Source organism: Sciurus vulgaris, assembly GCF_902686455.1.
Source record: "Sciurus vulgaris genome assembly, chromosome: 1".
In the NCBI taxonomy this organism is placed as follows: Eukaryota; Metazoa; Chordata; class Mammalia; order Rodentia; family Sciuridae; genus Sciurus; species Sciurus vulgaris.
Window position 1 is genome coordinate 114,946,796 of NC_136461.1, and position 17,687 is coordinate 114,964,482.

The following is a 17,687-nucleotide window of genomic DNA, read 5'->3' on the forward strand; positions in this document are numbered from 1 at the left end:
TTATTAATATCAATATTTTATTAGCTTGACCACCTAGAGACTTGTGAGTTATTTTCAAAGACATTTTACTTTTATTAGTTTACCCAGTTTAAATTGAACCTTTAAATCACATGAATTAAAAGTATCTGGATCCATTTTTAAATTTTAATTTTAGGATCACTCAGTTTTGATACAGATAAAACATGACATCAGACAGCATGACATACAAATAACACAAAATCAAAGGCCTTGTAACTTTATAGGTGTGAAAGAATGGACATTTTTTTAAGCTGTCTGTTTTATCTCAACTCCCTAAGGTTTCCCTCCCAGTAATGGGAACAAAGCCCTTAAAGCTGTTCTGTGTTCCCAAACAGAGAGTAAAAGAGTAAATTGAGCCTGATAGCCAGATAGTGCTCAAACAGTAGGATTACCAGAAACTATTGACCAGAATCTACAGCCTGTTGTAAAACATTGTGAAACATTTTGTCAGCATACCCAGACCCCCTTTGAAATTTCCTGGCAGCTTTGTTCCCCCTTTTCCCCCTTTCATGTGTGACCCCTCCCGATGTGTGGTTTCTGCCTTTATAAACCTACAAGATTTTCTGCTAGGGACTCGACTCCTCAAGTTGGGTCACAGCGCGCTGGAATAAACACCTCTTGCGGTTTGCATCAAGTGACGCCTCCTGCGGTTGATTGGGGTTGCCGTCCATCCATGGGACAGAGTTGGGGTTTCCTTTTTGGGGGGCCTTACAGGTGAATCTCCATTGCAATGTAACAGATGTTCAAAAACTCTAGTTGAATAAAAAATAGAACTGATCCAAAAAATCATGAACTCAAAAAAATATAGAATTTAAAAAAAAAAACAAGAGTCCTGGAAAAATGATTCGGCCGTTAATTACTTTAGTAAGGCACCATAAAATTTACTTTTGCTGGAGTTTAGGTAAGGCTCTTTTTTACCTTTTTTTTCCCTTGGGTTTGAGACCGGTCTCCTACTGAACCTTTAGGCTTCCTTTATGTACATTTCAATGTAAGCCTTGACTGAGATCTAGAAGGATCTAACAGGTTTTAACAGAAACCTTGTGCCTAGGGCATTTTAGCCATCTCATCAGGACAGGTTGGATGTCAAAGAAAATTATGAGACCTTATTTTCCATTACTTTTGAGAATGAAGCTACTTTGCTAAGTTCCTCACTGAGATATGCCATTGGTTATTGAGCTGTCTATGGCTGCTTATCCAGGATTTATTTTCCCCTTTGTGACAAACAGGTTAAATCTTGCTTCACAGGTAAGCTGAGGACAGGAGCTTGAAGTAAGGCCCCTTCTTGATATTCCTGGGGCAGAATATTGTCCTATGGTGTCTATTTCCTGTAGTATTGAACCTGTTGATGACATAATTAAACTTTATTTTTTGAGATCTTATAATTCCTATCAGCTAAGAAGTTTAGGAATTCTGTAATGGCCTTTTGATATTCCTCCTGGGTGGAGGCACATAAAGGAAGTCATTTACTTACTGGAGAACAATTACAGATGTTTTATCTCTGAATTTTGTTAAGTCCTTAGCTAAGGTTTGTCCGGAACAGGTGAGGGCCATCTAAATCCTGAGGCAATACTGTCTAGGCTAGTTGAGATACAGTATCTGGTTCCTCAAAGGCAAACAGAAATTGCCATTCAGAGTCTAGCATAAACAGGAAAAGTCATCTTTTAAATCTAACTTAGTAAACCAAGCAGCAGTTGGAATCCAAGATAAAAGTGTATGGATTAAGAACTGCAGGGTGGGGGAAATTGCTGCTTCATTATTCTAAGGTTTTGGACTAGGCAGTTTGCTTTTTAACTCCTAAAATGGGCAAATCGCATGGACTATTGCAAGGCATTAAAAGTTTCTATCAGTTTGAATGATTTTAGTAAGTCCTTTTTCTTGCCTATATGTTCCCTTTTCTTTCCTTTTGATGTCTATTAAAAAAACGGAAGATGCAAGCTGGAGAAGATCATCTGAGGATTGATCAGGGCCACGTGCCAATTTTTGTAATTTCCTCTAAATATTTGGGGCTGACTAAATGATAAATTTATACTTTAAAAGTAGGTGGCCCTTTATGGATTCAGGATTCAGAGCGGTGTGTTTTCTTATTGCTTTCCTAAGTCTCTCCATGAAAATAGCAGGACTTTCCTGAAGGCTGCATAATAGCTTTTTTAGGCATCCTACTCATTATTCGAATCCCAGTTAGGATGGTTTCTGTGAACTGCCTGTTCTCTAGATGGTTAACAGCATAATTTTCCAGGTGAAGTCAAATACCTGGCGTAAGTTTTGAAACATCTCAATATTTATTAGGATCCTCCAAAAGCCTCCTTAAATTTATTTTTGTCTGTCTTAAGTTGGGAGGGTCCCCTCCATTTTCCTCCCTTAGTGGGCGATTCCTCAAGGCTTTCTCCGCTCATGGCAGAGATTATTGATGTCAAGCAGGTAACATATGAAAGGCACTTTTCTTGATCATTTGCAATTTAGCAGCATGCAGGCTAGTGGTGAACCTGACAATACTGTTGAGAGAGAAGCTCCCTTCTGAGTTAGAAGTATTAGGGACGTCTCCCTAACTTTGAGCTTCCTTACAGTCCAGAAAAACCCGTCTCTCACTACCTGGCTTTGCCAAAGTTATTTCTGGCCTTCTTCGGCAAAGTGCTAGGGTCCTAGTTTGCCCTGTAGAGACCCTGGGAGGATTCAGACTTAAGGGCATTATTGCTTTCCTCCTGCCACTATAAACTCCTAATTATGAAAAACGATGACAAAAGTAAGAAGTGTACCTTTTGCCTATCTTTTTGTCCTGTAGACTAAAGGAATCTCCGGGGGTTGGGGGGACATCTATTGGTTGTTAGGCGTATAATACCCTTTGCTTGGAGGGTCTCATGGGAGGGGTTTTTAAATGCCTCCCTCTTGCAGCTTAAAGAGAACACCGTGAGCACATTTAAGCACGGGAACAGTAATGGGGAGATTCTAGTGTCTAGACTAGTGAAGGCTAACTATGCGAACAAAGGGAACCTGGGCATTTTCATACTAATCATTCCCTATTTCTACACTAACTACCTGTCCTTAATTCTGGCTTCAAAAGGACTGGGGCTATAGCTCAATGGTATAGTGACCCTGGATTCAATCCCAGTACCAAAAAAAAAAAAGAAGGTGAACATTTATCTTATGATCTAAGATCTGAGATATAAAACTCCTAGGAGAAAGCATGGAGAAAAAACTTCATGACAATGGTCTTGGCAATGATTTCTCTGATGACACCAAAACACAAATAACAAAATAAAAACAGACCAAAGAGACTACATCAAACAAAAATATCTATGTAGCAAAGGAAACAATCAATAGTCAAAAGGCAACCTGCAGAATGGGAGAAAACATTTTTTGCAAAGTGTATATTGCATCGAGTTAATACACCTAAATACAAATACAAAGAACTCTCTTGTTTTTTTTTTTTTGGTTGTGGATGGACACAATAGGTTTATTTTGTTTATTTAGTGTTTTATGTGCTGAAATTGAACCCAGTGACTCACACATGCTTAGGCAAGTGCTCTACCACTGAACCACAAGCCCAACCCCTACAAAGAACTCTTAACAACCCAACAACAACAAAAAAAGACAACCCAATTTTTAAAATGAATAAAGGATTTGAAGAGACATTTCTCCAAAGAAGATACACAAACAACACGCAAATGGAAAAAATGCTCAATCTCACTAATTATCGGGGAAATGCAAATCAAAACCACAATGAAGGGTAGGGGAGAAGGGATAGAGGAGGATTGGTTAGTGGGTACAAAAATAGTCAAATAGGAGAATTAAGATCTCATGTTCCACAGCACAGTAGGATGGCTATAATTAACAATAATTTATTGTTTATTTCAAAATAGAAGAGAGGATTTTGAATAAATGTTTGTGGTGATCAGTATGCTAATTATCCTGAGTTGATCTTTGCACATTTGACTATGTGTCAAAATATCACATAGTTCCCCATGAATATGTAGAATTATTATGTGTCAATTTAAAAAAATAAGCCACAATGAGGTATTACCTCCCACCCATTCAAATAGCTACTATCAAAACAACATAGCCTGACACAGTGGCTCATGTGTGTAATCCCAATGACCCAGGAGGTTTAGGTAGGTGGATTGCAAGTTCAAGCCAGCCTGGGTAATCTAGAAAGACCATGTCTCAAAATTTAAAAAAATAAAATAAAATAAAAAGGGTTGGGAATGTAGCTCAGTGATAAAGAGCCCCCAGGTTTAATCCCCAAACCAGTAAATAAAAAAAGAAAAAAACAATACAGCTGTGCTTGGTGGCACAGGCCTATAAACCTAGCTACTCAGGAGGCTGAATCAGGAGAATTTCAAGTCCAAGGCCTGCCTCAGCAACTTAGTTCTGTTTCAAAATAAAAAAGACTGGGGATGTAGCTCAGTGGTAAAGCACTCCCGGGTTCAATCCCCAGTACAAAAAGAAAACAAAGAAAAAACAGTGTGCATAAAGTTAATAATATTGCAATGTACATTTAAACACAATGTGCACAACCCCAGGGTACATTGTGGGTTGGGTTTGTGGCTCAGTGGTAGAGCGCTTGCGTAGTACATGTGAAGCACTGGATTCAATCCTCGGAACCACATAAAATAAATAAATAAAATAAAGGTAATGTGTCCATCTACAACTAAAAATATTTTTTAAAAAGTGTACATTGTTGTGGGCTGGGGATATAGCTCAGTTGGTAGAGTGCTTGCCTTGCACTCTACCAAGATTCAATCCCCAGCATCGCAAAAAAGAAAAAGTGCACATTGTTTTTTTTGTTTTTTGTTTTTTGTTTTGCCACAATAGATAGATATACAGACAGAAGACCCACAACAAAAGAAATGTGAACACGTTCTTTATCATTCAGACAGGACCACATAGTAATACTTGGCATGCCTTTCATTTTTTTTTTTAGTATTTTTTTAGTGATCAACGGACCTTTATTTTATTTGTTGTTTATTTATTTATTTATGTGCGGTGCTGAGAATCAAACCCAGGGCCTCACACATGCAAGGCAAGTGATCTACCACTGAGCCAAAACCCCAGCCTGCCTTTCTTTTTTTTGCGGTGCTGGGGATTGGAACCCAGGGCCTTGGTGCTTGCAAGGCAAGCATTCTACCGACTGAGCCATGTCCCCAGCCACCCCGCCTTTCATTTTTAATTGGGGAAGTTATTGCTTTTGTCTGTTCATTTGCAGTACTGAGGATCAAACTCAGCAGCACATTGCCACTTGTCAGGCTATGTTGTTGTTTTGATAGTTTTTGTCTTGAGACAGGGTCTTACTAACTTGCTGAGCCTGACCTCTAATTTGTGATCCTCCTGACTCAGCCTCCCAAGTAGCAGGGATTACAGGAGTGTACCACCATACCTGCTAATGAAGGGTTATTGTGATGTAGATGTGATAAAGGAGGGTCAGCATATTTCAAAGCCAACCAATTTTAGATCTGGAAGTAGGTTCCAATAAAACTCGCTGTGCCTGTGTATCTTTGAGGAAATCTTAAACCTTTGGTATATTGCCCCCATTTGAAAACACCTGATCCCAAGTTCTATAGGCTGGGTTTCCCACCGTGTTCCTACTAGGGGACCCGTAGGTGCAAAAGCCCAGGAGAAATGGAGAAGCCATATTGTTTCTTAGCAGATACCAGCTGTGGTTTCCTCTCCTCTCTCTGGCCTCCCATACCCCTCCTCCCTTGTGAAGCCAGAATTGGGGACAGGCAGTTAGTGTATAAATAGTGGATTGGATCAGATCGAGGAAATGGGGGCCATAAAAGCCATCTGCTGCTGGAAGGTGGAAACTACCCTAGAAGAATGGAATGTCAAGAACCTTCAGAGCCTATTAATTACCAAATTTACCTGCCCTTGTCAGGGACTACAGACAAGGTGATGCTAATTAATGCCCCCTGGGCCCTTACCTGCCTGATCACCTTGGCCCTCCCCCTGCCCTTCGCTTCTCACTTTATGCAAAACTAGGCCTAATCAAGTAGGCAGGAAGAGATAAGGGGGAAAGAACAGGAGAATAAAACTTATTAAAAGGACAAGATTTGCTCAATCCGATGGATTCCACCTTTGGGTCCCCTTCTTCCACCCAGGAGAAGTCTGCTTTTACTTTTCTTTAATAAAGCTTACTTTCTAGGGGCTGGGGATATACCACAGTTGGTATAGTGCTCGCCTCGCGAGCACAAGGCCCTGGGTTCGATCCCCAGTACCCAAAAAAAAAAAAAAAAGCTTACTTTCTACTCTACGCTCACCTCGGAGTGCTTCTCTGGAGTTATACTTCAACACCTGAGGAAGCAGGACTGTCACTGGTAAACGGTGGTATCACTTGCACCCCTATTTTTTCATCCCACAACTTCTGTTTATTGGAATAATATCTTGGTGAGGATTCTAGGCTTCCATGCTACTCATGGCTCAAGACTGGGTGTCATGTCCCCCTTGTGGAATTGCAATAAGGATGAAATGAGACCTAACTTTGTACCTGGAAATTGAATATGAAAGTCTGGAGACAGTGACACTTCGCCTCTGGCCCTTTGTGGAGCAGAAGGGAGGGAGCTGCTAGCCCTGGGATGACAGGATGTCCTAGGATCCAGGAGTCCTAATTTCTTTCTTGCTCTGCCTGTGAGATTCCTCCTGGGCTCAGAGTGGAGGGTAAAGACTACCAAAGCATAAGAAGTTTTCAAGGAGTGTGAAGGATTTAATGAATGTCATAAAGGGACCAGGTAAGAGGGATACAAACTCCAAATTCAGCCTTTATTACTGTCATTTTAGTGGCTAAGCAGAGGGAAAAGGCTCAGCCCTGCTTAGCTCATTCCCAGACACAAAGGCAGCTAGAGGGGAGTCCCTGGAAATGCTTCTCTACCCAGCTGAGGACTATGCAGGAGGGGAGAGGTCTCTGCCACTGCTGACACCAGGAGCAGGGAGACCTCAAGCAGCAAGCTGACCCCAGGAGGTCAGGACCCAGAATCAGGCAGGAATCAGACAAAAAAATCAGGCATTGGAAGACTGAATAGGTGAGGAAACTCTTGGGGTCCCCAAACAGCATTGAGATCTCACAGGGGAGCCCTAGGGCCTGCTGGCTCCAGGGACTGAGACCCTCAGGGTAGTGCCCCCACATTGAGATACTCACAAAAGGACCCTGACATCTCCCCTTCCACTGCTGAGCAAGGGTAAGGAGAAGGTCTGGAGGGAGAAGCAAGGAAAGGGGCTAAGAGGGCAGAGTTGAGGAGGTGCCTGGGAGGAACACCAGGGCTGGGGCTCTGTCAGGGCCAGGGCCAGGAAGAGGTGGTGGTGAGGCCTCTAGCTGCTGCTCTGCTGCTCCTGCTGGCGGATCAGGTTGGCAATGGGGCAGGTGATACCACCTATCAAGGTCCAGTACTCGTCAAAGCTGATGCGTCCATCATGATTGGCGTCTAGGTTCTGGATGAGCTTGTCGGCGGCCTTTCGGTTCCCAGTGTCCTGCAGAGGAATGGTGGGGGGAAGGGGGGGGTCAGGGAAGGGTTGTTTGAAGGTTGGGAGGGTGGCAACTCCAGAGAGCCTGGACAGCTGTTGTCCTTGGAAAACGCAAACAGAGCCCTCCCTGGCTGGATCTGGGCACCCTCAGAAGACGGAGGCCTGCAGCGCTGGCAAGAGTAACTCAAAGGACAGAGGACTCAGTGGGAAGGATGCCTGGTAGAACAGAAAGGGGAGAGGCCAGGTCCTGGGCAGGGAGCTTACCGTCAGCATGTGGTTGAGCTCTTTCTGAAGCATCTTGCGGAAACTGCTCTTGCTGATCTTGTTCTTGACCAGGCTGTGCTTAGACACATATTTGTAGAAGTTTTCCACCAGGACAACAACTGCCTTCTCCAGTTCCGTGTAGCAGTCTGCCATTGCACTGCCTCAGCTCCTCTAGGGGCCTGGGTACCACGAAGAAGGGAGATAAGACATCCCACAGGCCAAACCTCCTCCCTCACATGCACCCTGGGCCCCTAGGCCCCTGGGCAGCCCCCAGGATGGTTTATCCTCTGGAAAAATAAGGTGGTGGGAGGGGAACACAGGGGTGCGGGGGTGGGCCCTGGAATGAGAGCTATGCGACTCCCCTAATCCAGGTGCTCCCCAGCTCAACCGCCCAGACAGGTTCTCCAGGCTCTTCCCCAGCCCAGGGCACTGAGCTGCCGCTTGTCAGAGCCATGGTAAGAGAAAGAGGCTCCCATAAGGAGAGGAGGATGGTAACTGCCCTGGGGCAAGTGCAGCTAAGAACTGTTGGGATGAGCCCTGGCAGATGGGGGCAGAAGCTCTTGCTTCTCATCCCTACGGCTGGCTGAGACCCCAGGCAACAGACAGGAGGTAGGAACCTAAGCCTACCCCAATCCCTTCTCCAGGCTCCAAGGCAGTAAATTCAGAGGCTCAGGCCACAGCTGCCCATCTCCAGAAAAAGACAAGATCCAAATCCATTTTGTGCAGCCTCCCCAACCCCCTGCCACACCCTGCAAACCTCTCCTCCCTCGTACCCAGCCCTAAAATATATAGCAGAACCCAAGGAAAACCCCTCACCCCATTACCTAAGGAGGAGACAGGCCCGTTCTGCCCCAGCTGGATCCAGACCCTGGACACCACAGCTGCCTGCCAGAGGCCACATGCGTCACCCCCTCACCCAAGGACAAAAGGCACTCACATTCCAGGCGGATACAGCCTTCTGAATAACAGGATATGAGGGGAGCAGGCGGATCTACTCTGTGAGTCGCCGCCCAAGCCCAGTGCCCCCCCAAGTCAACCCAAGCAAATCAGACTCCCCTCCCACCCTCAAGGCCAAGAATGAGCTCCTGCCGCTTTCAGCTGGTTCTGGCAAGAGGAGATGGACACAGCCACAGTACAGGCTGATCTGGAATGGGGGGGTCTCCTTCTCTAGGCCCCACAGTACAGCCTCCTGCCCCTGCCACCTGCTTTCTGATCCCCTTGTGGCCATTCCTACTCCATGCCCATGGCCATGCCTTCTCCACCCAGCTGAGCCTGCCCATCACTCTGGCCCTGCCCAAACCACGCCTCCCTTGGGAGGCCTGCCTTGACCCCTGCCCTCAACACGTTCCTCCCCAACTCCCACAGACTTGTCTGTCTTCACTATGCCGGCACTGTCTGGAGCCACTAACTGGTGTGGACACTGTCTCTTTACAGCTCTGGTCTCATTCCTCGAGGCATACATAGTGTTTCTGACATGCAGCTGCCGTGTTTTCTGAACCAAACAACAAAATGCACAGACTTGGGGACAATTATTTTTCCTCCCGGGTATACAACAGCCTTTCTTTTAGTCTCTGTGATTTCCCTGACCCATACTGCTTGGCCTAGTGCCTTGCTCAAGGGAGATAGTCCATAAATATTCTACCTCCTTTCAGCCCTGAGAGTAGGTGTCCAAGACCCCTGAGTAACTTCCTAAGTCTTTTCTTTTATGGAGCTTTTTCTGAAGGAAGGGCGAGACCAGGAGGAAATAGTCCAGGAAGAAGGAAGGAGAGTTGAAAAGGAGAAGGGTCAGGGGCATCTCTAGCAGAAAACCCTGCCCTTCTCCCCCTCCCCTTGCCCACATGACCACTCTGGTCTGTGGCTGGAAGGATGACATAAAATGCCAGGACTGCAGGAAACCATACTCTTTATTTAAGTGTGTGGTTCAATAAGATATTCAGACAAATCCTCTAACATTCACAAATAAGGAAGAAGAAACATTTTCACCCATGATCTGTCTGCTCTGCTGCTCTTGGGAGGGAGGTAGCCCAAGCTCATGACCACAGTTCCTAAGGTTTTTGGAAATGGTACCCATTCCAGGAAGGATTATGCCACGCCCACTATCAACCAAGCTTTGGAGTAGATACAGCATTTGGAGACCCCCTCCCATGATTAACCATCCCAGACCTGTTTCTACCCGAGGAATCCTGTGGGGAATAGTCAGGGAGAGAGAAGGGAAAGAAATGTTTGGGTTGGTGGATCTCTGCTCCTCTCTATGAGACCCACTTCTCCCTCCACTTGCCTTTTGAAGTCTTATTTCTCCAGCCACAGGAATCTCCTCCTATTCTTCCTCAACACCATGCCCAACCCCTACCCTACCTCTGGCGGCTGCCAAGTAGGCAAGACACAGGTGAGCATCCAAGAGGAGACTCAGTCACTGGCTCTCACATGTGCTGGGCAAGCCAGAGAGGTAGCTTCCTAGGGCTTCCATTCCCAGGCCTTCCTCCCAGGAATCTGCCCCCACTCCCTTCTTGTAAAATGGACAACACTGAGATAAGCATCTGACAAATACTTTCTGAAGCTTTTTCTGAAGGCAGGTTATCAGAGTGGGACAGTCACAATCATGTGTCATTATTCTCCTTCTCCCACCCTCCCCTGGGGGCCAGGAGACAGGATCTGCCACCCCACCCAAACCATAACCACCTGCTTCTGCAGCTGCCCCATCCTCCTACCAGCTAGGTCTGAGGATCTCCAGGCATGGGGGAAGGGCAGGTGTGCTGTCCCATGAGCCCCTATCTAGGATGGTTAGCCAGGAAGTGGTTCCTGTATTGACATTGCCTCAAGCAGATCTCAGCAGGAGAATGGGGCATGGGACTGGGGATGGTAGGGAGTCAGGTTGCGAATAGTGCACGTTGGAACCTTTCAAAAAAGTGAGAGGGGGACCACTTGTCCTGCAAAGAGTCCCTCCCTCCCTGTCCCCTGTGTTCTCACTGTCTCCTTGGCTGATTCATCATTGAGCAACCAGTAGTCTCCCATCTCCCACCCCCGCCCACCTGAGACCGGCTTGCTGACTTCTCCAAAAACCCAAATTGCCCTGACACCATGCCCCTGGATCTCAGCCACTTCAGCCCCACCCTTCCACCCCCAGATTCTGGGCCCCTCCCCCTCAAAGTGCCTGCTAACCACCCCCTCACCTCCCCAACCCCCTTCATTCTGGAACCCTGGATGTCCACCACACCCTCCAAAATCCACCTTCTCTTCCCATCCTGCACACACTTCTGGACTGCTAAATTGTTTCCAAGTGGTGGGATATGTCCCCAGACTCCTAATCCCCAAGTCTCTGGGATTCTCCAGAGTCTAGCTCCATTTTCAAGCTTAAGTTTAGCGTTTTGAGTTCCTTCCATCTGCTTTCCATCTACCTACCACTCACTCATTTATTCACTCTCATTCATTCTCTCTTTCTCATTTGTTCATTCAGTCATTCTTTCTTTGCAGGAGGGAGGAGGTTGATGCTAGGGATGGAACCTAGGGCTTTGTGCTTGTTAGGCACTCTGCCACTGAGCCCCAGCCCCAGCCCCAGTCATTCCCCTCCTGACTGACTCATTCTGCTCCAAGTGCCTTCAACACACTGCGAAGGCATATTGAAGAACTGGGCTGGGTCTCTGAACAAGGCTGGGAATTCAATCTCTATTTACAAGAGTGTTTCAAAATAATTTCTCCAGCTTCAATCAACAGGTTTATCCTCTGCTATGTTCTTTTCCAGTTGCTTGAGGTTCATGCTTCACACAGGTGACCCTGCCTCAGCCCTTCCCATCCTCACAGGATTCATTCACACCTGCACACACAGGAAGCAAGGAGCTCTGCCTTTACTGATCTTTTCTGCTTGAGTAACTCATTTACCTTTTGCCCTCTTCTACTTTCAGAGCAATAATTTGGACTTCTTTGAAATTTCTTCCAGATGAGTGAAGTTGGAGGCACATGCAGGCAGGCGCACACGCACGCATACGCACACACGCACAGCTACCTCTGGCCTCACCACTCAGGGAGTTCTTCACTAGTTCGTTGGGGAAGGGCTGCAGCCACCTCCCCTCCACCCCTGCCCTCACCTGGGCTAGGAAGGGGAATGCTCCTATAGTACCAGTCGCTCTGCCAAGCCAAGCCCGTCAAGCCAGGACCTGCCTGGGTCCTAAGGTGGAGAAGCTGCGGATTCAGGGCTTGGCTTCTTTCCCTCTCCCTTTTCCAGGGAGCTCCCAGGCTTCCCCAGGGCCTCACCCAGGCCCCTCCCAAGGAACAGCTCCCAGAGCACATAGGGGCCTGCATCCGGGACCTGCCTATGTTTTCAGGTGGGGAAGCCGCCTCAGCCCCTGCCTCCTTCTCCCTGGGTTTTTAAGCTCCTTGGACCCTCCTGGATCCCATTAGTTCTCCCAGGACTCAACTCCTAGACCCCAGAGAGGCCTGTGTCCAGCATCTGACCACCCCCCATTCCCCGCCAACACACACTTGTCCTTTTCTGTTCAGGGAGGGCTGAGCAGCTGTGGGCAAGGCTCCCAAATGTTCTGCCCAGTGTCCCAGCCCCTGGAGAAGAGCCTAGTCAGCTGCTGGGCCAGAGAGAGGGTCTTACCACCTTACCCACTCCTCTGGAGGCCTCACCCAGCCCCCAACCACACCAGGACTCCTCATTCTCAAACTGGCCTTTGGAGAAAGTTAATAATTAACAAAACTCTTCCTGTCCTGCCTCTGGAAGGCCCCTCTCCCCAGGCCCCCTTCACTGCCCCTTCTCCTGGCCTCCCAAGCCTGCAGGGACCCTTGGGCAGCCCCAGATCTCCCAGACCGGGCCTGAGGTGCTCACCTGCCTTCTCGATCCACCTCCTCTCCAGCAGGGCTCTGGGGCCTAGGCTCTGGCACTGCCAAGCAGCTCCCCCGTTCAGCCCAGCCAGGACTCCTCCCCGCTGCACTCCCAGAATCTGTCCCACTCCCTCCCGGCCCTGCCTGGCTGAGCTGGCTCGGTGGGGAGGTAGTGACTGAGCTCCTTCTTAACTTGGCCCTGGGGTTGGGCCCTTGTTAAAGGGATACACACCTTTTTTAACACCCCTCTATCGCCACCCCAGAAGGAGTGGTGGAACCTGGCGTTCCCTCAGCTCCACCCCCCTAACCCACAGGACCTGAGCAGAACCTGACAACGTGGAGAAAGGAAGGAAGGACTATCACCTGCCCTTCTTACCTGGGTCACTGGGAGCCCAGTTTCAGGGGCCCTCAACAGGCAAGTTTAGTTAGCATTCCAGGCCAGCCTAGCTGGCCACAAAAGCTTCCTTCCTGTTCAGATTTCAGGAGTAACACCTGATTTCTGACACTGGGGACCAGAAACTGGCTCTGGTCTTCCTTCTCCAGGTCAGCCCATCCTGACCTCTCCTGAGACCCATCTCCAAAACCCCTTAGGCACAGTAGAACAATTCCTCTGCAAACTCCCACCCCCTGCTTTTCCCCCAGGTACCCAAGGAAATTGGCCAACTCTACCTCCCTATGGTGGGGCTGCTGCTGAAACTAAAGAGGACTCTCACCCACTCTCAGTGACTTCCACTCACTGGGCACTCATTGTGTGTTGGGCTCTCTCGTGCTGCACATGAGCCACATCATCTTCACGACACTCCCATTAGTGAAGTACTATTCACAACCCCTTTTTACAGGTGAGGAGACAAACTCTAAAAGCACGTCCAAAGTTTCACAGATCTAAGTGGCAGAGATAGGATTTAAACCCAATCAGACTGTGTCCCAGCCCTACCTTTTCTTTACCACTAGTCAGTGAGGCCCCAGGACACCTGGGTTCATGTCTTTTCCCCAGGCGTACACACCTGTGCCCTCATCTCCTATCGGAAGGTAAGCCCATTGACAAGCAACAGCCTGTCCCTCAGAGAGGACCTGGTCTCCCACCTGTTGGGCTTGTTTCCACCCTCAACCAAATCCATGGGGAGAAGTGAGCACCCAGTCATTTCCACTGACAACCATTCTAGTTCCATGTGTCTATCCCACCAATGACTCTACCACCTACCAAGGATCCCTCACCCATGGTCCCCAGGGCATGTATCCAATCAAGACAACATCTTTTTTTTTTTTTTTTTTCATTTTTTTTATTAATCAAACAATACAAAACAACCATCATTCTATAAATGCCCAAGCACCCAGCTGGTCCTCTCGCCCCAAAGTCACACCCTCCTCAGCCTCTTCCTCAACCCTGCTCTCCCTCCTCCCCTGCCCAAGCCCTGGGACAGAGTCTTGGGAGGAGGGTGGGGCAGAGCTGGAAACAGGAAGAGATAGCATGGGACAGGGATAGCTGCAGTTTGGTTTGGAAAAGAGATTGAGACGGGTAGGTTCTCAGAGATTTACTTTGGTACAATATCCAGCCATATTCCCAGCTCCATTCTTCAAATCATTTCCCATAGCCCAGTTTTCTCTCTGCCCTTTCCCCAATATCAAATCACTTGGCCCTTACACCATTGTTATCCCTCCAGCATCCCTCCATAACCTCCCTGGTCCCAACCCACTCCCTGAGCTTCCCTCAGCTGGGGACTCTCGGACCCATCATCTCCCCCGAGCACCCAGGAAGGAAGTATGCAGAGACCCTGGGGAAGGCTATTATGAACCTGAACCTTGCAGAGATGAGGAAAGGTGCAGGCTGGGGAATAGGGTGGTGGTGGTGGAGTGTTATTTCCAGGCCCACAGTCTTTAAGGCCCCCTATCCCCCATTTGCCTCCTAAGAAATTCCAGGTAGAAATCTTCAGCTCCTTGGGGCAGGACTCTCCAGCTTCACACTCTTGGCTGCTTCTCCAATGAGCTCCCAGAAGCTCCCGAACTCCAGTTTAGAGTCGTTACAGTTGCCCAGATTGGCAATTTTCTCTTCCAGCCCACAATTGCTCTGAGTGGAGGGAAGATACCACAGCTTAGCAAGACAGTACCTTCAGATCTTCCCACCCCACCCTACCCAGAGGCAAGCACAGGACCTGAGCCTACCTGGCACTGGCAAAGGGGAAGGTCTAGGGGTTGCCAGTACCGGTGTGGGTGGGGCCTGGACGCACTTGCTTGGGAAGTCAGGGGACTGACTGGGGTGGGGTCCATCCCCTCAGTACCGGCATGAGGTGTGGCAACTGCTGGGTGACCAGGTCCCGTAGCTCAGAGGAGGTCAGTGTCTCCTTCCCACCCTCCACTGAGTACTGGTGGAAGTTCTTGATGAGGGTCTCAATGGCCCTCTCCACATCACTGAATTCCTGGGCATCCTGAGGGCAGCAGACAACCACATCAGGGAGGCTCCGCCCAACCTGTAACACCCTGCTTCCCCAGGAGCCTTGGTAAAGCCAACAGGGCAGAAGACAGCTGGAAGGCACGTGGGTCCCTGCCCACTCCAGGGCCCCAAACCCAGTCCCTCACCCTTACCTCCACCCCAGCCCCCAGCAGCTTCTGCTCTTACCCACAGATTGGGCAAGACTTTCTTCCCCGCCACCCCCAGCCCCAGGCAGGCAGGTCCCAGCACGTGTCCAGACAGTCCTCTTCCCAGGAGGATTCCATCTGATCACCTTGTGTGGGGTTCAGGGAAGAATTTCAGGCCTCACTGACAAGGTCTAGGTGAAGGGCAAGACCAAGGTGAGGGGCAGAAGTCAGTGGGGTACACAGATCCCCAGGGTGGAAAAGAAGAGAATGGAAAACAGGGCAAGAGTGAATGGTCCCACCTCCGCATTGGCTGACCGACACTGTCCCATGGTGCCTGGTGCACTTGGTCCCGTGGTGAGTTTTGTCGTCCTATAGCCTGACCCAGAGGAACTGATGGATCATGATCTGCCTGGAGGAGGGGGAGATCTGAGGTGAGGGGACACTTCTGCTTTCTGTCTCAATGACCTCTTTTGGTTTCACCCAAAATATTCTGCCTCACCCAGGGGGTCAGGGGCAACCCCACACAGGCCCAGTTCCTGCCCAGGCTCCAGGAGATAAGGCCACAACGCCCAGGCCAACCAATTTAGGGGGAATACCTTGGAGCTCACCTCAGTCTCACACCTCCAGCCATCCACTTATGCTCAAAATGCACACACAAAGTTCCAGGACCCAGTACCCCAGCTCTCCCTTGGAAGATTCAGGCAGGAGAAACTCAGGGTGCTCCCCGTACAGGAGAAACCCATCTGGATAAAAAGCCCAGGGTTTCCTTACCTGCTGGCAGCCGCTGAGACAGGACGGGAGGAGCCAGCTCACCTCAGCTCAGCTCTTATACCTGGGGGAAGGGAGGGGAGGCAGGGGGCTGGGCCTGATAGCCACCCCAGCTATTGCAGCAGCCTGGGCTGCAAGCCAACTGTGTGGGCCCCACCCTCCATTGGCCAGAGCTCCAGAGCCTGTCCCCACCCCTGCCATGAGGAGGGAGCCTTGGAGGGCTGGGTCTGGGATGCCCCTGGCCCCAGATCAACAGGCAGAGTCACCAGGAGAGAAGGGAAGTAAGGTTGGGGAGGGAGGGAGAGGGGACTTAGAGTCACCATGCCTAGGAGTTGGAAGGACCTGGGGGAATTGTGAGGAATGGGGCAGCAGGGTGGGGGTGGGGGGGGGGGTGTCTCTATTAGTAACTAGGAAAGAAAGAAGCAGGGGCTGATCAAGTGAGGTTTGTAGGACAAAGGTAGATGAAGAACTTGAAAGAGGTCTGCTGGGGCCTCCCTGTACTTTTGAGATACTTCTCTTTCTGCCCTACTTCCCAGCCAAAGCCAATATGGATAGTGACATTCAAGTTTAACCAGACCCCATAGCCCAGCCTTTCCCAATCCTGATGGCAGAGAATTGAATGGAGAGGTCAGGAGGAAGTAGCAAAGAAGGGCAGCCTAGGACTGGCGCTCAGTGCGCACACCTGTAACCCAATTAATTGGCTTAGGAGGCTGAGGCAGGAGGATCTTGAGTTCAAAGCCGGCCCCAGCAACTTAGCAAGGTCCTAAGCAACTTAGTGAGATCCTGTCTCTACATAAAATATGAAAAAGGGCCAGGGATGTGGTTCAGTGGTTAAATATCCCTGGATTCAATCACCAGGACCAAAAAAAAAAAAAAAAAATGAAGGGCAGCCTGGTAGAGAGAGTCACAGTGAGCATTGACCTGACTTCCTGTCAGCTCCCCTCAGCAACCCAGAGCCCAGATGGCAGCTCACAATCTCTCCACACCACTCGGGCTGCAAACTCTTCCCCCACTCAGAATCCCATGTCCTCTCTAACCCACCAGCTCTATAGCAATACCTGCCCTCTAAACCAGCGCCCAGGAGGTCACCTCAGGGAGCCTTCACTGTACTTCTGGGAACTGAGCCCAACCCAAATATCCCTGTTTACCTGCCCAGGCCCAGGGTCCTGGAACCTGAAGTCATGAGAAGGGAATACAAGAAAAGGCAGCGGGCTCCGTGTGGATCAGGGCAAAGATAGAATGGGTTCCTTTTCCAAACTCTGAGATCAGAGCACACGCCCCGGTGCCCTTCCTTGTGTCAACTTCTGGGGCTCCCGTGAACTTGAGTCTTAATCAGGGGCCCTCTGTAACTGGAGACACTTCCACAAGGGTCTCCTTGGAGAGTTCCTCCAAACAACTTCAATTCAAGGACTTCCTTCAAGGGTCTCTCCATCTCAGAGCTTTTCCGAGGAGTCTGAGGTCCCTCATAGAATGTCTCACTGTGAGAGCACCCCCCCCCACCCCGTATGGAAACCCCTCTGGACTGTCTTTGCCAATGGCCCCTCCAGCCAGGGAGTCACTCTGAGGTCTCTGTCTCATGGTCCTTATATGTGAAGTCTTCATCAGGGATCATTTTGGAGTTTATGAATCAGGAGCTTGTCTCAGCCTAAATGTTTTTCTGGTCTACTAGCTGCCCCACATGGACACCTGCAGGTACAGCAATGACAGCCCTAGGAGGCAGTCCTGATGCACTGGCCCGCCTCTGCTCTCTCTGGTGGCTGGTAAAGCAAACCACATGCTCCTCAAGTCAATAA

The 17,687-nt window shown here is 49.1% G+C and overlaps 2 protein-coding genes across 3 annotated transcripts; both read right to left on the minus strand.

Moving 5' to 3' along the window:
- Positions 1 to 6,747: 6,747 nt before the first annotated feature.
- Positions 6,748 to 12,714, minus strand: S100A16 (S100 calcium binding protein A16). Of its 2 annotated transcripts, none has more exons than XM_079110200.1 (3): positions 12,557 to 12,714; positions 7,732 to 7,910; positions 6,748 to 7,473 (listed from the first exon to the last, which is right to left on the minus strand). In XM_079110200.1, exons 2-3 carry the CDS (start codon positions 7,882 to 7,884, stop codon positions 7,315 to 7,317), a joined length of 312 nt encoding a protein of 103 aa, XP_078966326.1. In that variant the 5' UTR covers positions 7,885 to 7,910; positions 12,557 to 12,714; the 3' UTR covers positions 6,748 to 7,314. The 2 variants fall into 2 exon arrangements, with proteins under 2 accessions (XP_078966326.1, XP_078966327.1); XM_079110201.1 differs by lacking the exon at positions 12,557 to 12,714 and adding an exon at positions 8,556 to 8,708.
- A 1,092-nt stretch (positions 12,715 to 13,806) lies between these two features.
- Positions 13,807 to 16,001, minus strand: S100A14 (S100 calcium binding protein A14). The gene is made up of 4 exons (XM_079125636.1): positions 15,898 to 16,001; positions 15,426 to 15,535; positions 14,829 to 14,975; positions 13,807 to 14,617 (listed from the first exon to the last, which is right to left on the minus strand). Exons 2-4 carry the CDS (start codon positions 15,453 to 15,455, stop codon positions 14,480 to 14,482), a joined length of 315 nt encoding a protein of 104 aa, XP_078981762.1. The 5' UTR covers positions 15,456 to 15,535; positions 15,898 to 16,001; the 3' UTR covers positions 13,807 to 14,479.
- Between the last annotated feature and the right edge of the window lie 1,686 nt (positions 16,002 to 17,687).

Bases quoted from the DNA above. Each gene is read 5' to 3' on its own strand.
- S100A16 (XM_079110200.1), bottom strand. From the start codon at position 7,884: ATGGCAGACTGCTACACGGAACTGGAGAAGGCAGTTGTTGTCCTGGTG. The intron at 7,474-7,731 runs GTAAGCTCCCTG...ATTCCTCTGCAG, and splicing joins AGCTCAACCACATGCTGACG to GACACTGGGAACCGAAAGGC.
- S100A14 (XM_079125636.1), bottom strand. From the start codon at position 15,455: ATGGGACAGTGTCGGTCAGCCAATGCGGAG. The intron at 14,976-15,425 runs GTGGGACCATTC...TGCTGCCCTCAG, and splicing joins GTCGGTCAGCCAATGCGGAG to GATGCCCAGGAATTCAGTGA. The intron at 14,618-14,828 runs GTACTGAGGGGA...CCCTCCACTCAG, and splicing joins AGTTGCCACACCTCATGCCG to AGCAATTGTGGGCTGGAAGA.